General features: G+C 37.2%; 2 protein-coding genes across 7 annotated transcripts in view; both read left to right on the top strand.

The window, feature by feature from the left end:
• Nucleotides 1-1,540: 1,540 nt before the first annotated feature.
• The window catches only part of LOC138043987 (uncharacterized), a 56,120-nt gene continuing 37,660 nt past the window's right edge, over nucleotides 1,541-20,000 (top strand). For 2 of the 5 annotated variants that reach the window (XM_068890538.1, XM_068890542.1), the window contains exons 1-7: nucleotides 1,701-2,157; nucleotides 12,667-14,138; nucleotides 15,162-15,544; nucleotides 16,522-16,733; nucleotides 17,121-17,365; nucleotides 17,805-18,012; nucleotides 19,900-20,000. The exon at nucleotides 19,900-20,000 is cut by the window's right edge and continues 543 nt beyond it. In XM_068890538.1, coding sequence (XP_068746639.1) covers nucleotides 12,841-14,138; nucleotides 15,162-15,544; nucleotides 16,522-16,733; nucleotides 17,121-17,365; nucleotides 17,805-18,012; nucleotides 19,900-20,000 — 2,447 coding nt within the window. In that variant the 5' untranslated portion in view covers nucleotides 1,701-2,157; nucleotides 12,667-12,840. Of the gene's footprint in view, nucleotides 2,158-2,436; nucleotides 2,533-12,666; nucleotides 14,139-15,161; nucleotides 15,545-16,521; nucleotides 16,734-17,120; nucleotides 17,366-17,804; nucleotides 18,013-19,899 lie in introns of all 5 variants that reach the window. The other 3 variants (XM_068890540.1, XM_068890541.1, XM_068890539.1) reach the window with 3 other exon arrangements.
• Nucleotides 5,073-11,757, top strand: LOC138043988 (uncharacterized). Of its 2 annotated transcripts, XM_068890544.1 has the most exons (5): nucleotides 5,073-7,808; nucleotides 7,916-7,945; nucleotides 8,335-8,392; nucleotides 8,820-9,049; nucleotides 9,349-11,757. In XM_068890544.1, the coding sequence occupies exons 1-5, from the start codon at nucleotides 7,704-7,706 to the stop codon at nucleotides 9,982-9,984; spliced, it is 1,059 nt and encodes a 352-aa protein (XP_068746645.1). In that variant the 5' UTR covers nucleotides 5,073-7,703; the 3' UTR covers nucleotides 9,985-11,757. The 2 variants fall into 2 exon arrangements, with proteins under 2 accessions (XP_068746645.1, XP_068746646.1); XM_068890545.1 differs by lacking the exon at nucleotides 7,916-7,945.

The raw sequence follows: 20,000 nt of genomic DNA, 5'->3' as shown, positions 1-20,000 counted from the left end.
ATATAGCGCTCTAAAGGTCTCATTTTTAATCTCCGTAAATAGGTCAACTCAGTTGATTCAACCAAATTACTCACCAATGACTAACCCTGTTAGGCCATTTAATTTTTAAAGCCTTTAATTCTATTAGACGTTTTATAGACTCATGTATAGCAAAACGTGAATAGTTGTGTGTTGAATATTGCTTGACTACAGTCAAGTCACGTATGAACATATTTCTCATGATGACTAATGCCTACTACTATTGTAGTTATAATGGTCGTTTTGCTTTTTTGGCCATAAGGGCCATATTTCATGGCAGTCATTCCATACCAAGTTAAACGCAAAATTCTCTTGCTCAAGCAATATAAACCAGATCAAACTACGCAGATAAAGCTGGACAAGTAAGCTCAGAAGCGATCAGGTGACGAAAACTTGAGTGTTATTAAAACAAAATAACAAAATAACGAAATGGTTCAAAAAACAGATCGAATGGAATGGGATATCTTAAAATCATGGACTTTGGGCTTCAATGTTTCAATTAACTACTAGTATGCTTTTAACGATGAGAAACTTGGAGGAGTCAGACGGGCTGTCCGGGCCACTGGGAATTTTGCTGATAATGTTCATTCAAAACCACATGTTTTAAGTAAAGAAATAGTTCAAAGCTGTAGTTTGGGTTCATTAAAATTTTATACAACATACTCAGTTATTTTTCTTTTTTGAAAAGATTCCTTTGTTTCTGCCTGTCATCCGAACGCTGAAATATCTTGCTGACTGTATCTTTGAGTAAATTGTAATTGGAGCAAATGCAAAGTTTATCACTAATACAAGTGCAAACATTGAATATCAGAAAACGACGGGTGGGACACGGTCGACTTACTTGAAAACTTCATTATTGAAGCCCTCCATAAGCGTTCTAATCACACTGCGTTTCCACTTATTTGCAAACATTGTTTTTAAAGTTAAACAAGGCTACAGTCATCAAGGAAAAGCAAGGAAAGCCCGTTAGCTATGTGGAAGACCGGTGCAAATTCCTTTACAACGAAACCGAATGATGAAACAGTTTTACTTAGCCTACGTTTATCAAGAACAACGTATCTTCAGGTCACAGATAGTGAACGGGTACTTTGTTTCAGAGTCGTAAGTTTCTTTCTTACATTTCAGTGAGTGGAGGGGAAGGTCGAAATTCAAACATTCTGAAACTAGAGATTAAATATGTTTGCAATCTTTCTGGGTTTATTACTAATATTATTAACATAAGATAGAAAATGGTGCACTACTGGCCTTATGTTATCTTTTTCTGTTGAATGTTGAACATGATTAGTTTTCAGTGTTTCGCAAACTGTACATTATCACTGATAGAGTTGATAAAAAAAAGAAACATTGTGCAATGAAACAATAAAGATCCGTGGTTATAAAAGTTATAAACTAAAAAAACAGTTTTTCTTTAATATTTTTTATAGATAACCACCGTGAAAGAATCCAGCGGTTTTCGTGTGTTAGCTGTAACTATAGTAACAGTGTCTGAAACAACACAGCGGACTGCCCTCATAGGCGGATGCATACGGCTGCATACGCTTTGTCATTCATTACTTTCGATTCATGCAAATATGTGTCAACGTAAAATATTTGTTTGTATTGACGCTCATTTCACGGATGAAGTAAAGTACGTTGTACTGAAATTGTCCATTTTTCTGTGTCGTGTACCAGTGCGTATTTTGTACGTGCACTGAAGGTCATTTCTAATTTATATGGAAGGTATGCAACACAGGAAATTTACTTGTGGAATTATGTTGTTAAATTCACAAGGTGATTTAACAGGGCATTGGAATTGTTGCTTATGATTTTTCAAGGCTGGATAATCATAACACCAATCACATGATGATTTATCCACACTTGGAAAATCGACACTGGAATCAAATACGATTCACCTGAATCACGTGGTATGATTCCAGCAGCCCGAAAAATCATTGGTGGAATCATAACTTAGGATTCGTTGCTTTCTTGAAATTGTTCGTGGATTCAATATCGTTACTAACTTATTAAAATCTGAACCATGTTTAAAATAAGCACTTGTGACAACGTGCGATACACGGAGGAGAAAAAAAAGTGTGATTTCCATGATATTGGGCAAGAAAACGACTGGCAGTGTGTGAGGTGTCTGAGAGCATTCTTTTGGTAAGTCAGCTGTCACCTGTTATTGATCTTGTATTTGCATGTTGAAGCAATTTTTATTTAGATGTATTGATCATTTGTTTGAAGACATTGCACACGTTGTGAGAAGCGAGCTTAAACAATGGTAAATCGTTGGAAACTTCACTGAAATTTACAGTATTGTCAAGGTTGCACATTATATTATTGTCTCTTGTGTATGCAAAAGTGTGCCTTGGTGTGTTCAATTTGTAGTTATAATGCAAAGCAATTATTTTTTATGTCCCAACTCTTGATGTATTTCAGGTCGTATGATTAAACATTTTCGTGAAATATTAGAACTCGATGGAAACCAACCCTATTTCCTTCAAGAGCCATATTAAGTGAATAGTGACCAGCCAGGTATATTTAATCCCTTTTTATCAGTTGCTGTGCTTCCAGATTATATTGCAGTATCTAATTAGATGATTTGTTGAAACCTTTAATAAATCTACTGGTAATTGCTAAACATAATTTGGAAAAAATTGAATTTAATTATCATTTTAATGATAAAAGCTTACATGTAATTATAAAATTGACATCAGTTTTCTTTAATCTGTACCATTATACAGCATTTAATGTCTTGAAATATTCAAGTTTCAAGTGGAACTACGAGCCAACATTTTCTATGTTCTATAAGAGTACAGACCACAGACAACTGACAATAACTTGGGGAAAAAAGTACAATGTAACAAAATCACCCTACTGTTTGGTTTCACATTTGTTGAGACAGCATGTGCTCAATCGTGTTACTGTTAACATCATACATGTAGTTCATGGCCACAAACCAATCAGTGCATAAGAATTTTGACAGTTATTGTAATTAGTAAAACTAACAATTGCACTTAGATCAAACCAGAAATACAATGTGCATCTATCTTATATATTGAAATTTATCTTCCCAACGTTTCTCAAGTAATTATTTGGCTAATAACATGGGTGACAAATTACTCCTTAATTTTGGAACGAAATTTAAGGGTTCATTTTTAATTTGACATGTGAAATTACAATGTTGCCATTGCAACTTTTCCTACTTTACCAACATGGTATCCAGGTTTGAGAATTAAGGAGTAAGTTTAAAACAATGTAGCTAATCAATGGAAATTATTTGATTTTGGACAAAACATGTGTAAAATTATGCCCTAATTTCATTTGTCACCATTTGATTACCCAAATTTCTCAAGTAATATTATTATTTGGTAACTCTCCTTAAAATGACCTGTGTCATGCATTTTGGACAAGACCACTTGGGCCTGAACCTTCATCTTCTTAAGTGCTATACAGAATGGATATCTGGGTAATTGAGGAAGTTTAAGTAGTTATTGGCCAGTCTTCTGAAGCATCATCCTACAGTTTTAGTGGGTTACTCTGTGGGTTTCACTGATTGCGATACTCAAGGTACGTAATGTAGTCATCGACTCAGATTAGCCACTAACTGATAGTTCTTCTTAACTTGAAGTGTAGTCACCCTACGTATCAACCTTCTCACATTGACAATATGATCTCCACGATAAAAAGTGCTTTTCAAGGCTGGCAATCCAGCTAATTTGTCAGAAGCATGGTTCTTGTTGGCAAAGTGAAACCAGTTAACGTTTGCCAGATGGTGTACCTTCATGCTAGTGGCTCCGTTTGACCCTTTCAAGTGGACACGTGCAGTGAAAAAGAAATTAACCTGAATAAAATAGGGAGAAACATCCTCACTATCACTCCCATCTAACTTGTCCACACAATAAACAAGGGCTGTTTGACCTCTGTCTGTTCTGTTGTATGCTGAAGAGAAAGTGGAACCATTTACATCACATCTAGCAAATGTATCAATGCGTGGCTCAACGGACAACAGTGAATCCTCATAAATGTCTGACAAGTAGTTTTTAAGTTCAATAAAAAATTCAAGTTTTGGTCTTTGTTTCATTCTTCGTGGTGGCAACATCTGAACTCTCCACTGTTTGGCTATTTCTTCTGGGAAATCTTCTCTTTCCACTCTCAACTGAGTGTCCAATGTTCCTTGTGTTTTGGATGGAGCTAGTTTATAAATGCAATCAAGCCCATTAAAAAAGCGTTCTGCTTGTATTCTGAGGTAAACTGACCATTCCTCCTGCCTTTCTGCACTATGATCATCTAGGCACTGATTAAGGAATGGCTTCAGTTGCGAAGGGATGGATTTTTCTTGGAAGCTGTCTAATGTTGGGATCTTTGAAGTACTAATTAAGTGCTGCACAACAAAGTTACGAAAAATTTCTTCTTCCACAGTTTTTCCACTGTTGTTCATGTCACCTAAAAGGCCAATGTGTCGTTCGTACGGAAAGCACCACCAGCTTGTTGGGGGGCCCCAATTCTGAATAAGCTCAGGAATGTGTAGTGCCATGTGGTAATTCACACTTACGGCATACTTTCCAAGCACCCTAGCATACAGTTTATGGTGTTTTTGGAGAAGACAGGAAATATCATCTACCTCATGCCTCATGATGGGGTCTTTCAACATAAGTTCAACTGCTTCAGCAAGACATTTGGTGGTGTCATAGAACGAGTATGGCACAATGTTCCATAGGCATACCCGGGCATAAGTCACAATGAAATTTTTCCATTGCTGGGCTTTCAAACCACGTGCAGACATCTTTTCTAGCATTGTCTTTGGTAGTCTCCCAACATCATAGGGAACCCTCAGAGCACTCAATCTGCTTGCCAGTATTTCAATTTCTTTGTCTGTCAACATATCATTGCTATTGGATATCAGAACTTCACCAATGTCTGATACAAGGCCCATCAAAATGTTGTGCATGGGATCAATTAGGAAATTTTGAACCATATCAAAATATGGCAGACGAATGAGTTCACTATACTTCACACCTGATTTTTGGGAAAGGGTTTGAGCAGTTGCTTTGTTTGCAGCCTTTAGATGTAAGTGTTCATTGCCTTCCTAACCTCTTTGTCAGTCCGGTATGGAAAACTTTTGCTTGAGTCTGAGTAAAAACTCATCTTGCCACTTGCTCCAATCGTCCCTTTTTCACGAACTGCCTGGAAGCAACATTTATCACAGGGCAGATCTGCTTTGTGACTTTTGTACTGTGACACCTTTCTTGAGGCTGGGAGGTCAGCCAAGATGGGAAGAAGAATAGAGCGGCTGAATATTTTCCCCGGACCCAATGAATTGATCTGAATTCCAGAGTATAATGTAATTAGGTCATCAATGATGGGTGATAAATAGGTATTGACATGACCTTCTGGCTCTGATGGACCTGGTATCAAGCCGATAAGCATTGACCACCTTGCTTTGAAGCGCTGACTCTTTGGGATGTTCAGTACACTCATATAGATGGCTCCACAGGAGTAGACAGCCCTTTGGAATGGGTTAAAGAAATCTAGATAGAGCAGCAATGCCAAATTCATTTTATCCTTTAGCAGCGGCTTTGTCATGTCATCAGGATCCATCAGGAACTGTTGCAAAATCTTTCCATCCCAGATATCCCTGTACTCGGTTTTTGAAGGTTCAGGGCGGTCTCTAATTAGGTGCAAGAATTGTTCTTGCTTAAAAAACATTTTAATCCACTCTGAAGGAGGTAAAAATGGATATGTCTTGAAAGGAACCATCTTGGTTCTACCAAATGATAATTTTTTTTCAAAAGATAGTTCTGTGTTGCACCTTTTACCCCAAAGTTTCTTTTTACAGATTTCTGCCCTTTGCTTCCCATTCACCTTACAACTGATTTCATCAATACTATATAAACATGCACACTTTGGATTGGGACAGACAGCAAAGATTTTTGTCTTGTTAAGTACCTTTAAATCTGAAATTAATTCAAGTTCACTAATTGTCTTTGGAAAAATCAAATGAAGTGGATGACGAAGCACAAAAAAAATAAAGTAGATAAGGTTTAACAATACAGTAAACAAAGTGTTGGATAAGTTATATTGAAGCTTTATGCGCAAAAGTAAGAGGGAAATCCAGCGAATTAAGTTAGATGATTTCTCCTCTTCATCCTTTCTCTCCTCCTGTCCATGACACTCGTTTTTCCAGTTGCTTTTGTCATTTATTACAGGTAATGTCATCAATGGGTTGGCTTCCTCTGGTTGACTTTCCTTTTCATTTCTGGATTCTGTAGTCTCTCCAGACTGATCAGTTTCACCCTCTGATATATCAAAAGAACCTGAAATGATGTGAATCCAAAAAAAAATTTTTGTGTAATGCTTGCTTCACAGTTTTGATATGTCTATTGGGGTGTTCAGACATTTCAATTGCATATTTTCACCTGTGTGTCAGATTTTCACCTGTGTGTCAATTGAGTGGGTACCATCATCATGTCATGATGTTTGTGTAAATATTAATTTTTGCTATCATTAATTTTACATTGCACTTAAGTGCTAAATAAGAAATATATATGCGAAGTATTTGAGCAAATCATCAATATTTTGCAGTGTTTAATTGAGCTTATTTATTTTAAGTGTACCCCCCTCTCCCCTGACCTGGAGAAGGCGGGAATGATAAAGGCATGTAATAAGCTCTTTTGATAAGATCAACCGTTCAACGAAATAAGCCAAAAAATTGGATTGTTCTATGAGACACATTTTTAAATCACCACACCAATTTTCAGGTCTGTCCGGTTAATTGTTTCTGAGTTATTTGGCGAAGCGTTTCACGTAACTTTCCACAATGTGGTACACCATTGTTGAGCACCATTATGGCGACCAGAAATCGACAGGAACATCTGGAATTCACTTGGCGATGAAATAACTTTCTTTTCGCTCATGAGATGCAATACATATGTAAGACACATCTCCTAATGTACTTGAAACGCTCAGCCTGCTGAGATTCATAGTCATTGATATATTTTTAAGCAAACAACTTTGTATCATGGTGTCACGCAAGGTGACAATTCGTAAATTCAAAATACTGTATTTTCGAAACGAAAGATGTCATATAACTCGAAACTTGAAAAAAGATTTATTTCTAGAACATCTTCAACCTCTGAAAGTTAAAAATTCAAAACAAATTGCAGTTTTGGTTTCAGAATTTGATGACGTCACTGTGAAAACCACCGGGGAAAACCATCTATACATGTCAAGATCAAAACAAAATGTTGACAAAATTCACCTTCCAAATCCGGCTTGTGAGAATCCGAAAACCTCGCTTTTTTGGCTGGCTGGTTACTTTCACTGTAGCATCCTGACCATCTTGAACGGTCCAACCCAAACAGTTTGTGATGCCTGTATACCGTTCTTCGTGCTCGCAAACAACCGTGACAATTGGGGCAAAAACACTTCCTATAACCGGTGTCAGAGTTACTTTCGGCCATTTCTTGAAATTATGTCAGCCGAGACGAAATAGTTTCAATTTTCTCATTAGCAACACCCTATTACTACGATTATCATCCCGAATTATTGACGTGCGCACGACCCACGACAGGAAAATCGTAAGCGAAGAATTGCGTGACTTTCTTTGCGAAGATTTGACGGGATTCGTAACAATTTACTCCGCCTTCTCTCCTTGGTTTTCAAGCGTGATTTTTTCGTAAATTAACAAACGGGAATACTTAAGCATGGAAGTCGAGAATCCGGAAGAACTGATTAGAGTCCTGTTGAATAATCCTGCCTCAAGAAATGCCCTGAGCTCTTTTATCGAGCAAACAGTAAAGAAGAATCACGTAAGTACATCAATTAAGCCAATTAATTGAAGATAAGTGGTTTACTTCGCAGAGAGCCGTGTACACTCTCTTTAACCACGTTTCTCGTTCATTGTTTCTCATTTTAGTCTACTATTCCGTCAAAATCTGTGCCTTTGGTAAGTATAACCAAAGATTTTGGGATTGCAGAACAGAAGATTAGATGATTGATGAAAAATATATATCACGTAAGCGTGGACGTCCATAAATATTACCGGAGGTGTGAAATTTTAACGTTGTCTGAAATAAAATTATTAATCGGAGTGAGCTCAATTTTAATTTTCATGAAAAGATGCACTAAGGCTATCTTGTGATTTGTTATTAGCGTTGTTTGTAATTTTCATGCTGTTATTCAATTGTTAGATCTCTATATTCCCGGTCGATTTTACAGATATCCACACTTAAATGTGTGCAAGTTTGTGTCTGTTTACACAGCAAATGAAGCGCTTGGCAATTTGTATAAGGACTATAGACGTCTAACAGGTTGCTTTTGTATAATATTTGATAGGATGTAATGAAGGATGCATTTCAATATGAATTTAAAGACCGTATTGATCCCAGTAAAGGTAAACCATTTTTGCTTGCAGTTAGCATTCAATGTGTAAGACAATCCCGCCCGGATATGGATTATGAGTTGCCTTGTGCTGCAATGGCGTTGGGTGTCAACAAAGTACACAGGGAATTTTTTTCTCAATTAATTGTGGATTTAAAAAACCTTTTATTGGACTTTTAAAGACATTTCAACTGAATTTTATTTTTCTGTTTCATAGGAACATTAATGTAGAGGTTAATTTGTTAAGATTGACTTTGAATCAGTCGAATAGGGATAAAAAATAATATCCTAGATTTGATACCAAGAGCTCTCTAATTAAAGTACTTCATGTTTCTGTAGTCAATAGATGGAAATGATAGACTCCCTTGTTATTATTTTGATTTAATTTTGACTTTTCCTGAAGATTTTACAGTAATTCGTTTCATTAACTCCATTAAGAGTGCCTTGGTCTGAAATTGATCCTTCCCTTTGCAATGAAATATACCAGTACATTCATGAAATGATGGCATTTGATGAAGATGGCAATGCTGTGGTACCACCTTCAAGAGGAGTGATCATAAAAAGGGTCAAGCGGTATTACCGTAGTCAGAGACATCAGCAAATAACTAAAGCAGACCAGGAGAAGAGGCGACGTCAGAGATTCATCAACAGAAGGAACCGATTAACCATGGTAACACTTGCCTTATTTCAATATAAATTATTTAAATACTGGTGCCTGGTCTAATCCAAAATATGCAGAAGTCACTCTTGTCTTTTATGAGGGTTTGAGCACAATCACGCCAAAGCAGCCAGCAGTGAGAGGCAAATTGGTGTCAACATAGACGGTGGTATACCAACGGTACACGGCTTCTCATGAAATTGAAATCTCTTGGGTAAAGGCTAAATATTCAATCGCATAGCCAGTTTGCATTGACAAACAATAATATTATTGCACTGGTAACAACGTTGTTATGTTAACTTTTGCTGTAGGAAAAGAGAGACAGAGCAGTGGAAGAGGCACAGAAAAAGTTGGAACAGGAGCTAACAAAAGAGGAAATAAATAAAATCAGATCAGAGATACCGATGGTGGGCAGACAAGAAATTGGGCGGGTGCCAGACTCAGATGATGAAGACGCAAAGAAAGATTTGCAGTTAAAACGCAAGATCAATTTAGAGAAGGGAAGAAGGGTGGCACGAGAGAACCAGCGGAAAGGAAGTAGAATCTGGCACACAATAAAACACATGTCAGAAGACACGAGGCTACATGTGAGAGATGTATTGGACATGGCAGGAAAAGAAAATGTGCCTCAAGCTCACCCTTCAGCAGCAGAAAAACAGGTAAGTGCTCCACTGACCCCTCTGGAGAGTTCAACGGCATCAAGTTCCAATGCAGTTTTAAGATCCCATCAACAGAAGAGCAGACTGGCTTTGCAGAAGAATAAAAAAAGTGCTTCCACAACGTCTAGAGGAGTGGCTACCTGTACCAGTTTAGGCCATTCACGAGAACATCGAGATTTAATGGCTACTGCAGGGGCCATCCGTTCTTCAACAACAATCGATTTTGAGTCACCAGATCATATTTCATTCCTTGACAACTTTTTGTTTGACGGTGATTTTAATGACTAGATAACTGGAAAGTAATCACATGATTTTTGATTGCAATTTGGAATTTTTCTGCCCCCTCAATCCCATAAAGAAGGCATGCAGGTTCAATTACCGGTATTTGTAGCCTTAGAAAAATATTATAAGTGTTGACATTTCATCCACATTGTATAAGAAATTATGTGATCACTTCATAAATTTTGTGACAAAAACTAATGACAAGAGGTCATGTTTCGCCTTCTCTAAAGTCATCTGTGAAGTTAACAAAGACAGCAACATGACATGCAGGTGGATGACTTCGTAACCAAAACAAAACAAAAATGACGATTCCATCCTTGCAAAATAATTTAATTGTTTAGATCAATTTCATCGTCACATGTTTCCTTTGTTAACTTTGCAAAATTAATATTTTGTCACTTGATCCCTTATTGTTATATACATGCTTTCGGCAAATTACTATCTTTCTAATTTACCATCACAAACTGCTTTGTGTACTGTTTTTATTTTACAAATTCTTGCATTGGAAAGCAGTCTCTGACATAATTAGGAATAGACCCATCCCTCTTGCATGCCCACTGCGGGATCAAAATGTAATTAAGGACAGTGCCTACTATTGTTATTGTGCATACATTCTGCGCATCTTGAGATACTCAGGTTTCCTATCAATGATGCTTACCAATACAGTGATACAGTTGTTTGTTCCTTGCTGAACTATTAGATGGAATATGATATTAACAATGTTAACTGTAAATTACCAGACTGAGTATGTAGATTTGGGAGTTTGATATCAATATTGTGCTGATTTTAAATTATTTTAAGGACGGTGCCTTAACTATTGTTATTGCGCATACATTCTGCTCATCTCGAGATACTCGGATTTTCTATCGGTGATGCTCACTAATTAACAATTAGACCCCTATCCCGCAAGGACTACTGGTCAATAGCCTGTGAGGTGAAGTCAAATGGGTTATTGACCCGTGGCCCTTGAGGGCGAAGGGTCTAATAATATTGTTTTAGAATCACCCAACTAGTCGGACAGAAAAGGCTTTAATAAAGTTAGCAAATGCAAGTTGAAGAAATATTTATTTGGGAATAAAACGAAAGAAAATGTCACGCTTTTCACTACTCGAGGACTATTACTAATAGTCCTCTAGTAGCGTAGCCAATCAAAATGCAGCATTTGCATTAGTCCACTAGTTGGGTGATACTAATACAGTGATATTTTTGTGCAGTTTAAAACTATCCGTAGTAAGTACTCTTGGTATCCAAAAAGAAAATTGGGGGTAACCATGCATTTTTGAGAGATAATTAAGCTTCAATTTGAGAAATTTGAGAAAGAACGCCATACATTACTTTGTATTTCATATTATTCAACAATTATATTAGAAAATGCATGGCTACCCTCAATTTTCTTTTTGGATTTCAATGACACTTGTCAAGATCTAGGTTTCCTGCATAATCAAAAACCGGGGCAAAAACACCTTTGAATTAGTAGGCACTGTCCTTAAGTGACAGATGACAAATGCGTGTGTCTGATCTTTATCACATCTACAAATGCAACGTGATAGTGAATTTTACAGATCTGATGTAAATGTTGACTAATTGACTTATTAAACATCAGCACCAAATGTTTATGTACACTTGGTATTTTCTGTGGCACATTAGATCTTTTAATCATGACAGGCCAACAAAAAAAATGTTATGTTTGAATAGAAGTCTGTAACATACATGTTTACATGGATATTGATGAGTCACATGAGTAATATAAATAAAGGACTACTATTTGTTAGCATGAAACTGTGTTCAAGTTGTTGCGTTTTAATGATCTTTTGATGCGTCCAGATTTAAGGTCATTTTGGTTTGCTAATATTTTCTTAACACTTTGTATGCAAGGATTACTTTTACATGAGCAGGTATGGCTCTGCAAAAAATAGAACTGTTGCAACAAACATGAAAATGGAAAAAATAAGAAAACTTTGAATACAAGTTGACTGGGTTTTTTTGCAAAAAAAAAAAAACAACAATCACAGGTGCTTTAATTAGTGGTCGATCTGAGCCACTATTTTGCTGAATGACACTGAAAGTACAATTTCCTTCACTGCCATAATCAAAGTTATGATTCCACAAATGATTTCCTGTACATCAGAAAACATGTAGTATGATTTTTGCGCAAAGCGTGATGGGTTATGATTCTTCAGATGATGCTAAGTAGCTTCAGGGTATCATAACAATTCTGGGTGATGATTCCACAGACGGTTCCTTCAAGCCTTAAAACATCAGGGTTATGATTCGAGTGCCTGACAGAATCATATGATGACATGACAAAGCCTGAGCAAAGCAACATCATGATTCCGAAAGCACATACAATGGTCACAAGAATCATAACTGGTTATTCAATACCCTAATTTACTTTGCAAAGTAAATTTGTTATATTCCAACAGCAAAAATAATTATGATGATTTGTTTAAAGTGCTCAAAATGTCTTGTTCACCCAAATGTTTTATATAAGGTAATCCTTCAGTCTCTATCATTTTTGCAAACATTACGTCGACATACATAATATAGATTCATTTTCATAGATCAATTCGTTTTGTATTTAAGAAACATACGTATACTGTTTTTTTTTAAACTTTGGATTTAAATCCCTCTTAGTTTGTCGTCATCCTTTGTTCAAACTTTAAATTTCTTTATCTCTGTTCTTTGCAGGTTATACTCAGATCATCTTAGATTTATTCTAAGTACGTTCCAAGGATAAGGTTGTGATCCAACCGAGTCCCAATAATCACAGCTGGCACAGCATGAAATGCCCGTTATGATTTTCAGGAAGAGTATCTTAAATAACGTCGCTGTGTACACAACCTTAACATTATCTGTGTTAATATGGCATTAGCCTTTGGACATCATGCATTTTCGTTGACTTCAGAGGTGTCCCCGTTTCCCCTGACCACAATCCAAGGAGGTGATTTCATAAATTTAACGCTTCATTTGGACTATAATGGGACAGAAACTGCCTTTCTAAAGAATTCAACCACCTGTCAAGAGCTGAACAAAACAGCTGTTTTTCTGCATTTTGTTATAACATTTCCAGTTGTGCTAGAAATCTTTTATCCGGGAAATGCAAGTAACTATAGTGGACACATTGTTACAGATTTTTCAAATTGTACGTTTACACCATCTCTGGAGATAGACTCACAGATTGTTCCAAGCGACATTCCAGGGCTTGACTCTTTTAGATTTAACATTTTTTCACAAAATGTTAGCTGGACAGCAACTTTTAATTTATGGTTAAAATTGCTTCATTCAGCAAGGGCAGGAAGTTGGGTAAACATTACTGCAAATGCAATTATTGGCAATGAAACAAAGAAAGTTGATGTTGCATCATTCAAAACTGCTTCTCCTGGAAATCTTCAGCTTAGTTTAACAAGTACTTCCATCCCAGCAACTCCAAATTTTACATTGACATCAGATGAAAGTGTGATACTCTCTGCAAGCTTCCAACTTCCAAGGGTAACTGCAGATCTTACCCTTACGTTAATGCTTCCTACCTTTGCATCATCCACACCTATGCAATTTATTAGTGGATCTGTAAAAAGCTTTGCTCAAGGGATTGTATCAGAAAGACTTGGTATTCGAGATTCTCCAGACTTCAGCATTACTTTATCTAATGCACTACAGTTTCCTGATTCTTTGAATATTGCCAGGTTTCTCTTTGGTGAGACTGTAAATAACAAAGCAAATGATGCTTCTAATGGGATTGTAACTGTTGAAGTCCAAGCAAAGGTGGAATCATCCCAAGGGTTGTTTGTTCCTGAAACAAAGGGAAATGTCTCCTGTATTCTCATGTATTATTCATCTACAGGCCTCAATGTTTTGGCTGGCAAAACAGTGTTGACTTTGGAACTTGGACAACCTTTGGTTCAACATCAGTTCCAGACAGAAGGTTCTGATTGCTGTTTTGAGGGTCTTGATGAGGTTGCACTTATATTTGAGGTGAAAAATCCCAGCATCTCAACAGCCCCTGTTCTGAATGTCAGTATAGATATTCGTGTTTTGTCACCACACGTAGTAGTGCAGAATATATCACTCATATTGTGTGGTGTTGACAGGACTTGTGTGGATTTAAAGGAAAGAGACATGATGACAAACTATAGCACTGGTTTAAATGTAAATTTAGCACGGTAAGTTCACAAATTTTAATGCTTATGAATCAACACTACTGCATTTTTGTAGTTTTGCAGAATCTCACCTTCACGTGTGTAACTGTTGAACTGCATTTGGTTTCCCTCAATAAAACATGCAAAAAGCGTCAGCTTGAGGAAGATCGTGATATCTCTTTAACAGGTTCCATGCCATTAAGTCAACAGATTATTTTACTGTATTGTTAAGCTCAGGGATGCAGATAAGTGACTGGTAATATTTTTACGGATCAAATTCAAACCACAAGCCATCAGCTCTAATGTGCATTGTATGTTGTGGCTCCTAAAGATGCGTTTAAAATAAAATTAGACATTGACACATGGAGACACATAATAATCATCATCATCATTATTGTTATCATCATCATCATCTGGCAAATTCAAGTGAAATAGATAACCTCCAGCCCCCAACTCTTGTTTTAAATCCTGTATAAAATGTGATATACATGTACATTCTTAACCCATTTAGTCCTGCAAGTGAGACTTTGCCAGACAATTTTACTCGTCAACTGTGGACATCATTCCTAGCGCACCTGAGAGGTCAATGGGTTAAGAGAATGATAATAATATTATTGATAATGTGGAACTAATTCTGAAAATATGAAGACAAATTGTCCTGTAAAAGAGGGTCACCTTCCAAGCTGATTGAACTTTACCAAGCATTCACTTGACAAAAATGTTACCTCTGTCATTTAACTGAAGAGCTGGCCATGTGAGACCTGAAAGAGTGCTTGGCTTGGAGGGTGACCGTACTTACATTACTGTAACAGTTAAACATGGTAAGCCTGGCCACCCTTTCAGACAAGCCAAGTTTTTGAACAAGTCAATGGTTTGCTGCTTTTTTAAAATGAAATTTGTAAGACTCGTCTTAGGGCAGCTCAGGTACATGTAGGACTGAGTGACCCCTCTATCAGAGACCACTTTTTTTTAAATCACGTAATGAACAGAGCATGCCATCGTTATAGTGATTATTAATTTTTTTATTTGTCTTCAACTTGGCGTTAGGTTGAATTCATCTTCATTCCTGCAAGGAAGACTTGCAACTCTTGTGAAACCCTCAGTGGCTGCTGGCAGTTCTCACATCAGTCGCTTATCACTAAACTACTCTCGTACTGGCTGGTTACCGATAAACGTTGTGGACAGAGACATACTTGTAATAAAATCAGTAGAACCTCATCCTCCTTCAATTTTTGACAGTGATGTCCCACCAAAAGATGCTAAAGTTGTCACCATTGGAGAAGATATAACCTTCCAAGTGAAGGTATCCCTTCCAGTGAGCACAAATTATGACTTCACTGTGAGAATACAATATGGTCAAGGTGTTGAAGGCATTTCAGGGAAAATCACAAGTGTTGGTAACAATATACATGGCCAGCTAAGAGGAGCTGGTAAGTAAAATGAAGAGCAGTGTTGATTATGCACAGTTTAAGTAGTGAAGAATTTCCTACACTAAGCTTGATAGCAAGCAGTGAAAATTTAACTTTTTTTCTCCTGACTAGTGCAAAAACTGAAAAGCAAAACAGGGAAGATACATTAGGCAGCGTTCGGGGGGCACATTAGAGATTTCATATTTTGACGTGTTCTTATGAAGATTATTTGGCTGAGCTAGAACAAGTGCTCTATTGGTTGGGGAGACTGTTAAAGTCAAATCACGTGAAATTAAAACAGATTAAGTCTTAATACATGATGGTTTTTCATTAAAGGGGAAATTAAACCACTGTACCCAGGGAAAAAAACCTCTCAGATCAAAGAAGAGAACCAACAAACTCAACCAACTTATGGTGTTGAGTCTGGGAATTGAACCCAGTACACACTGGCAAGTGTTCTCACCGCCATACCAAACCTCCTCCCCAAATAAAGACCTGATTTGAAGTCAAAAGGCATGTTTATTTACAGGGGAGTTACGTACACTGAGCGTCATATGTAGGTGACAGGTGGTCAAATAGGACTGTTCAGTAGCTTACCAGTACTGAGGCTTTAAAGAGAGACAGACAGTGATTCACAGATAGATAGATAGATAAATAGATAGATAGACAAATAGTTAGGTACATGTAGGTAGGTAGTTAGGTACATCTATAGAGGTATCCTTTCCTAAAGCCAATGGCATTAGCATAGTTTTGTGTGGGCCCTTAGCTTAAAGGAGATTAGTTTTTGAGTGGAGGTAGAGGAATGTTAGTTAACCCATTGACTCCTGAACCCCACCCCTCTCCCATTAATGAGCAAAATCGTCTCAATCCCAGGGGTCACTGGGTTAAGGTAAAGCATGAATTAAACTTTGTTCTGTGGCCTGTGATGTTAATGTTTTGTACTTGGGCCCAATGGAGCCCTTCAATTCTTAACTGCTTGGTTGTCTTTTATTTCTTAGATTTAAATGTCACAGCCTCAGAGGTCATAGGTAACTTTGGCACAGTCTTGAACACAGGAAACTCTTCTCAACTTCATGACAATGATATTGAGTATCTAACCACAGTGAGAACATTGAATACTAGCTTGAACACAAATGGACGCACAGTGGAAATCAGTTTTACAGTTGTTGCAAATGGTTCCTACCAACCACAGAGCTCATTATCTTTAAAGGTAATCTACATGGGATAAAGGATGGGAAGTGGTTTGAAAGCAGCAGAGAAGAGATTTTATTGAATAATTAACAATTGTTCCCCAAAGGCGCAGTGATTGTTCACCGAATATTCACCTATAATCACTGACCCTGAGGCGAATAATTGTATTAGTATAAATACACAGCTGATTATTTCAAAAAAGAGAAAAAAAAACATTTCAACGCGAAATCATCTTCACTTACAGTGGCAAAATGACTACTGGCAGCCATTTTGTCCGTGGGGGTGATTATTGGCTGATAATCCAAGATAGCGAGGCAATGAGAGCGTGCGATTTTGTATAATCACCTGTGTATTTATGCTAAATAAAAATAATTAATAATAGTCATTTTCTTTTGCTTTCCTTTAGGTAATTGAACCTGACCTTGCAGTTAGTGTTGTTTCATCTCGCCTGGCTGGAGTGCCACCAAACTTTGACCTAACATTCACTGTGCAGTTAAAACATTCCAAAAAGTCAACTTCAGGTGCCTACAGGGTTCTTCTTGAAATTGCGATTCCTCGTGACAACCTCCAAAATGCTCAATTAATAGACCATCCAACAAGAGGAAGTTTAAATCTGGTTAATGGAAATGATGCTCCTGGCAACAATCCCAGGTACATTTTGTGTGAAAGGAGTGCAATGAGTTATTTTTAACCCGTTGAGTCCCGTACCCCCCACCCCTCCCCCCGCAAATTGAAGAGTAAATTGTCAGGCATGAGACAGAGTAAAATCTATTGTCTCACTCCTAGGAGGCAATGGGTTATAGGGGACGGGAAGGCTATGAAGTGCTTAATATTAAAAATTTAACTGAATCAAGCCTACACTATTATTATTATATTATTAGCTGCTGGCTAAAACAAAAACTTTTCAAATTTCATTTTTTACAAACATCTTAATTAAAATTAATAAAGATAAATGATAACTTGGGGGACTCAGTTGAAGGATTGTTCCCCAAATACTTTTGAGTTCAGCAGTCTGGTAATACTGTACCTAATTTTTGTGTTACTCTACAGGAACATGCCAGCTCTTATTCTACTGCTTTGTTTTTCACAGGTACAATAACCCAAACACAAAAGTGTTGGTATTTCAGGCAGACGATCTCCCACTTGGCCAATCAGTAAACTTTACTTACAAAGCCACAACAAAGAGTGCACTTCCTCCCAGCATTTTTGTTTCATCGCTAGTTTACTTGGCTTACACAACACTTCCATATAATTTATCACCTCGTGAAGGAAGAAAATACCACAAAAACTCAGATCAGGTAAAGTTCTTACACTGTTTATTTGAGGTGTTTTAGCTTTTTTAAAAAAAAAGTAAAGTAAAGTAACCATATCTAACGTCGATAACTCGTAACAGTAATTCGATCAACTGACAAACCTGAGGTTGACGGTGCGCTCATTTCACTCCCCCCTCTCCATCAGTGCCCACCTTCAACCAACAGGCTTTTCGACCGTTTGTTTTTGTTATGGAAATTCGCATTGCTTATCGTAGCGATCTCATTGGATGAATTTCCGCTTAGGGCAGAATTTTCATGTAGGAAAATTTTTCCGCGGCACGCGGTGCCATCGGGAAGCACGTTAGAGATCAACATGGGAGGGACCCAAGGGACATATCTCGTAGTCTCGTAGTTTCAAGATCTTTCGGAGAATTTATGAGATGCTTTTAATAAAAGAACTAAAGCCAACTTTGAACACGCAGTCTGACTCCATCCGTGCAAAGTTACTTTTATAGCTCGGAGTATTTCATATATTCTTTTGTAAAGCTTTTTGTCCTATTGTTATCTAGCCTTTTTTAGTTTTTATCACTTACCGTTTGTAACGCTTAGTACATATTTCCACATTTTTATCGCTTTCCATATTCTCACGTGTGATTTTACTTCTTATGCGCAAAGCTTTATTCAGTTTTTTTTAAACTTGAGAATGATACATACATACATACATACATACATACATACATACATACATACGTTTATTGTAACTCCCAAATTGGGCTTTTCGGTTACAATGTATAACTACAATGTCTAAAAATATATATAAATTGAAAAGAGAAAAAGGAATGATCTCGGCGAGATCGAGACGTCGTAGATTTTTATCGCTAGTTTTTATCTTAAAATAACTTTTTAGGCCTAATTAGGCCTAAAACGGTATTTAATCTCAAATCCAAACTTTGTTGGTTAGTATTCAATGTATGGTGGGGTCATATACATGGTGTTTTGGTGCTTGGTTTCGCTGTTTCGTTGTTTATAGTAATGTCCAGCTTATTTTCAGAATCACGTTAACTGTAAGGAGTAACCATATCACTGCACAGAATGAATTTTGAGGACAAATAATCTGGTGCAAGGCCATTTATGGACTTATAGACTCTCTCTGCTTTTAGTTTTTGACGTCGAGTTTCCAAGTTTTCTCAGCCCAACTTTTTAATTAGTTGAATGAAGGGGTAGTTTCTAAAGAAACTGTGGTGCTGCGTCGGTGGGGAAGTAGTATACAAAAATTTGGTTTATCAACGGAGTTGATAATGTAAATTGACCACCGTACAGAGATTCTAAAAGCTGACGTTTCGAGCGTTAGCCCTTCGTCAGAGCGACGAAGGGCTAACGCTCGAAACGTCAGCTTTTAGAATCTCTGTACGGTGGTCAATTTACATCATCAACTCCGTTGATAAACCAAATTTTTAATTAGTTGGTTGGCGTCAGTATCTTAACTGGAATGAGTAAGGACGCGAGCTGCGCGATTCTGGAGTTTCTGTAATTTGTCAGATAACGTTTTGCCACAGTTACCCCATACAGTACTATATAGTCAAAGTGCGATTGAACTAACCCGTGATAGATATTATGCAGGGATTTAGTTGCACACAGTGGCTAAATTCATTTAATAGATCCAATACCAGAAAAAAAATTTTTCGGTATTGAATTGATGTGATTACTCCATGATAAATTTTCGTCAATTAACACACCAATGAACATAAACTCCGGTTTCGCCATGAGAGTCAATTTATTGGCAATACGCCAACGATTTATATTTGATAAATCCCGATTTAAAGAAACCTGAATGGAGCAGATGTCGTGCTTCACAAGAGTAATGTTGGGATGCTCATGTTCTGTGAAATACCAATCGATAATTATTTATTTCTGTCATTTTTCTTTGTGCAGGGAACATTCCTTACCCAACGACCGAGCCCCTTTGTGTCTGTAACTTTCCAACCTCCCACTGGATCCTTTGATGCAGGCGATGTGGTGCAGTATATTCTCAC

Source organism: Montipora capricornis, chromosome 3 (genome assembly GCF_036669925.1).
Source record: "Montipora capricornis isolate CH-2021 chromosome 3, ASM3666992v2, whole genome shotgun sequence".
NCBI classification, from domain to species: Eukaryota; Metazoa; Cnidaria; class Anthozoa; order Scleractinia; family Acroporidae; genus Montipora; species Montipora capricornis.
The sequence above is the reverse complement of the archived record's forward strand: the minus strand, read 5'-3'. Positions and strand labels throughout refer to the sequence as shown.

What these genes read in the sequence shown, in the direction of transcription:
- LOC138043988 (XM_068890544.1), top strand. Translation starts at nt 7,704, where the DNA reads ATGGAAGTCGAGAATCCGGAAGAACTGATTAGAGTCCTGTTGAATAAT. An exon ending in CGTCAAAATCTGTGCCTTTG is followed by an intron (nt 7,946 to 8,334) that starts GTAAGTATAACC and finishes AATATTTGATAG; the next exon opens with GATGTAATGAAGGATGCATT. An exon ending in GAAGGAACCGATTAACCATG is followed by an intron (nt 9,050 to 9,348) that starts GTAACACTTGCC and finishes CTTTTGCTGTAG; the next exon opens with GAAAAGAGAGACAGAGCAGT.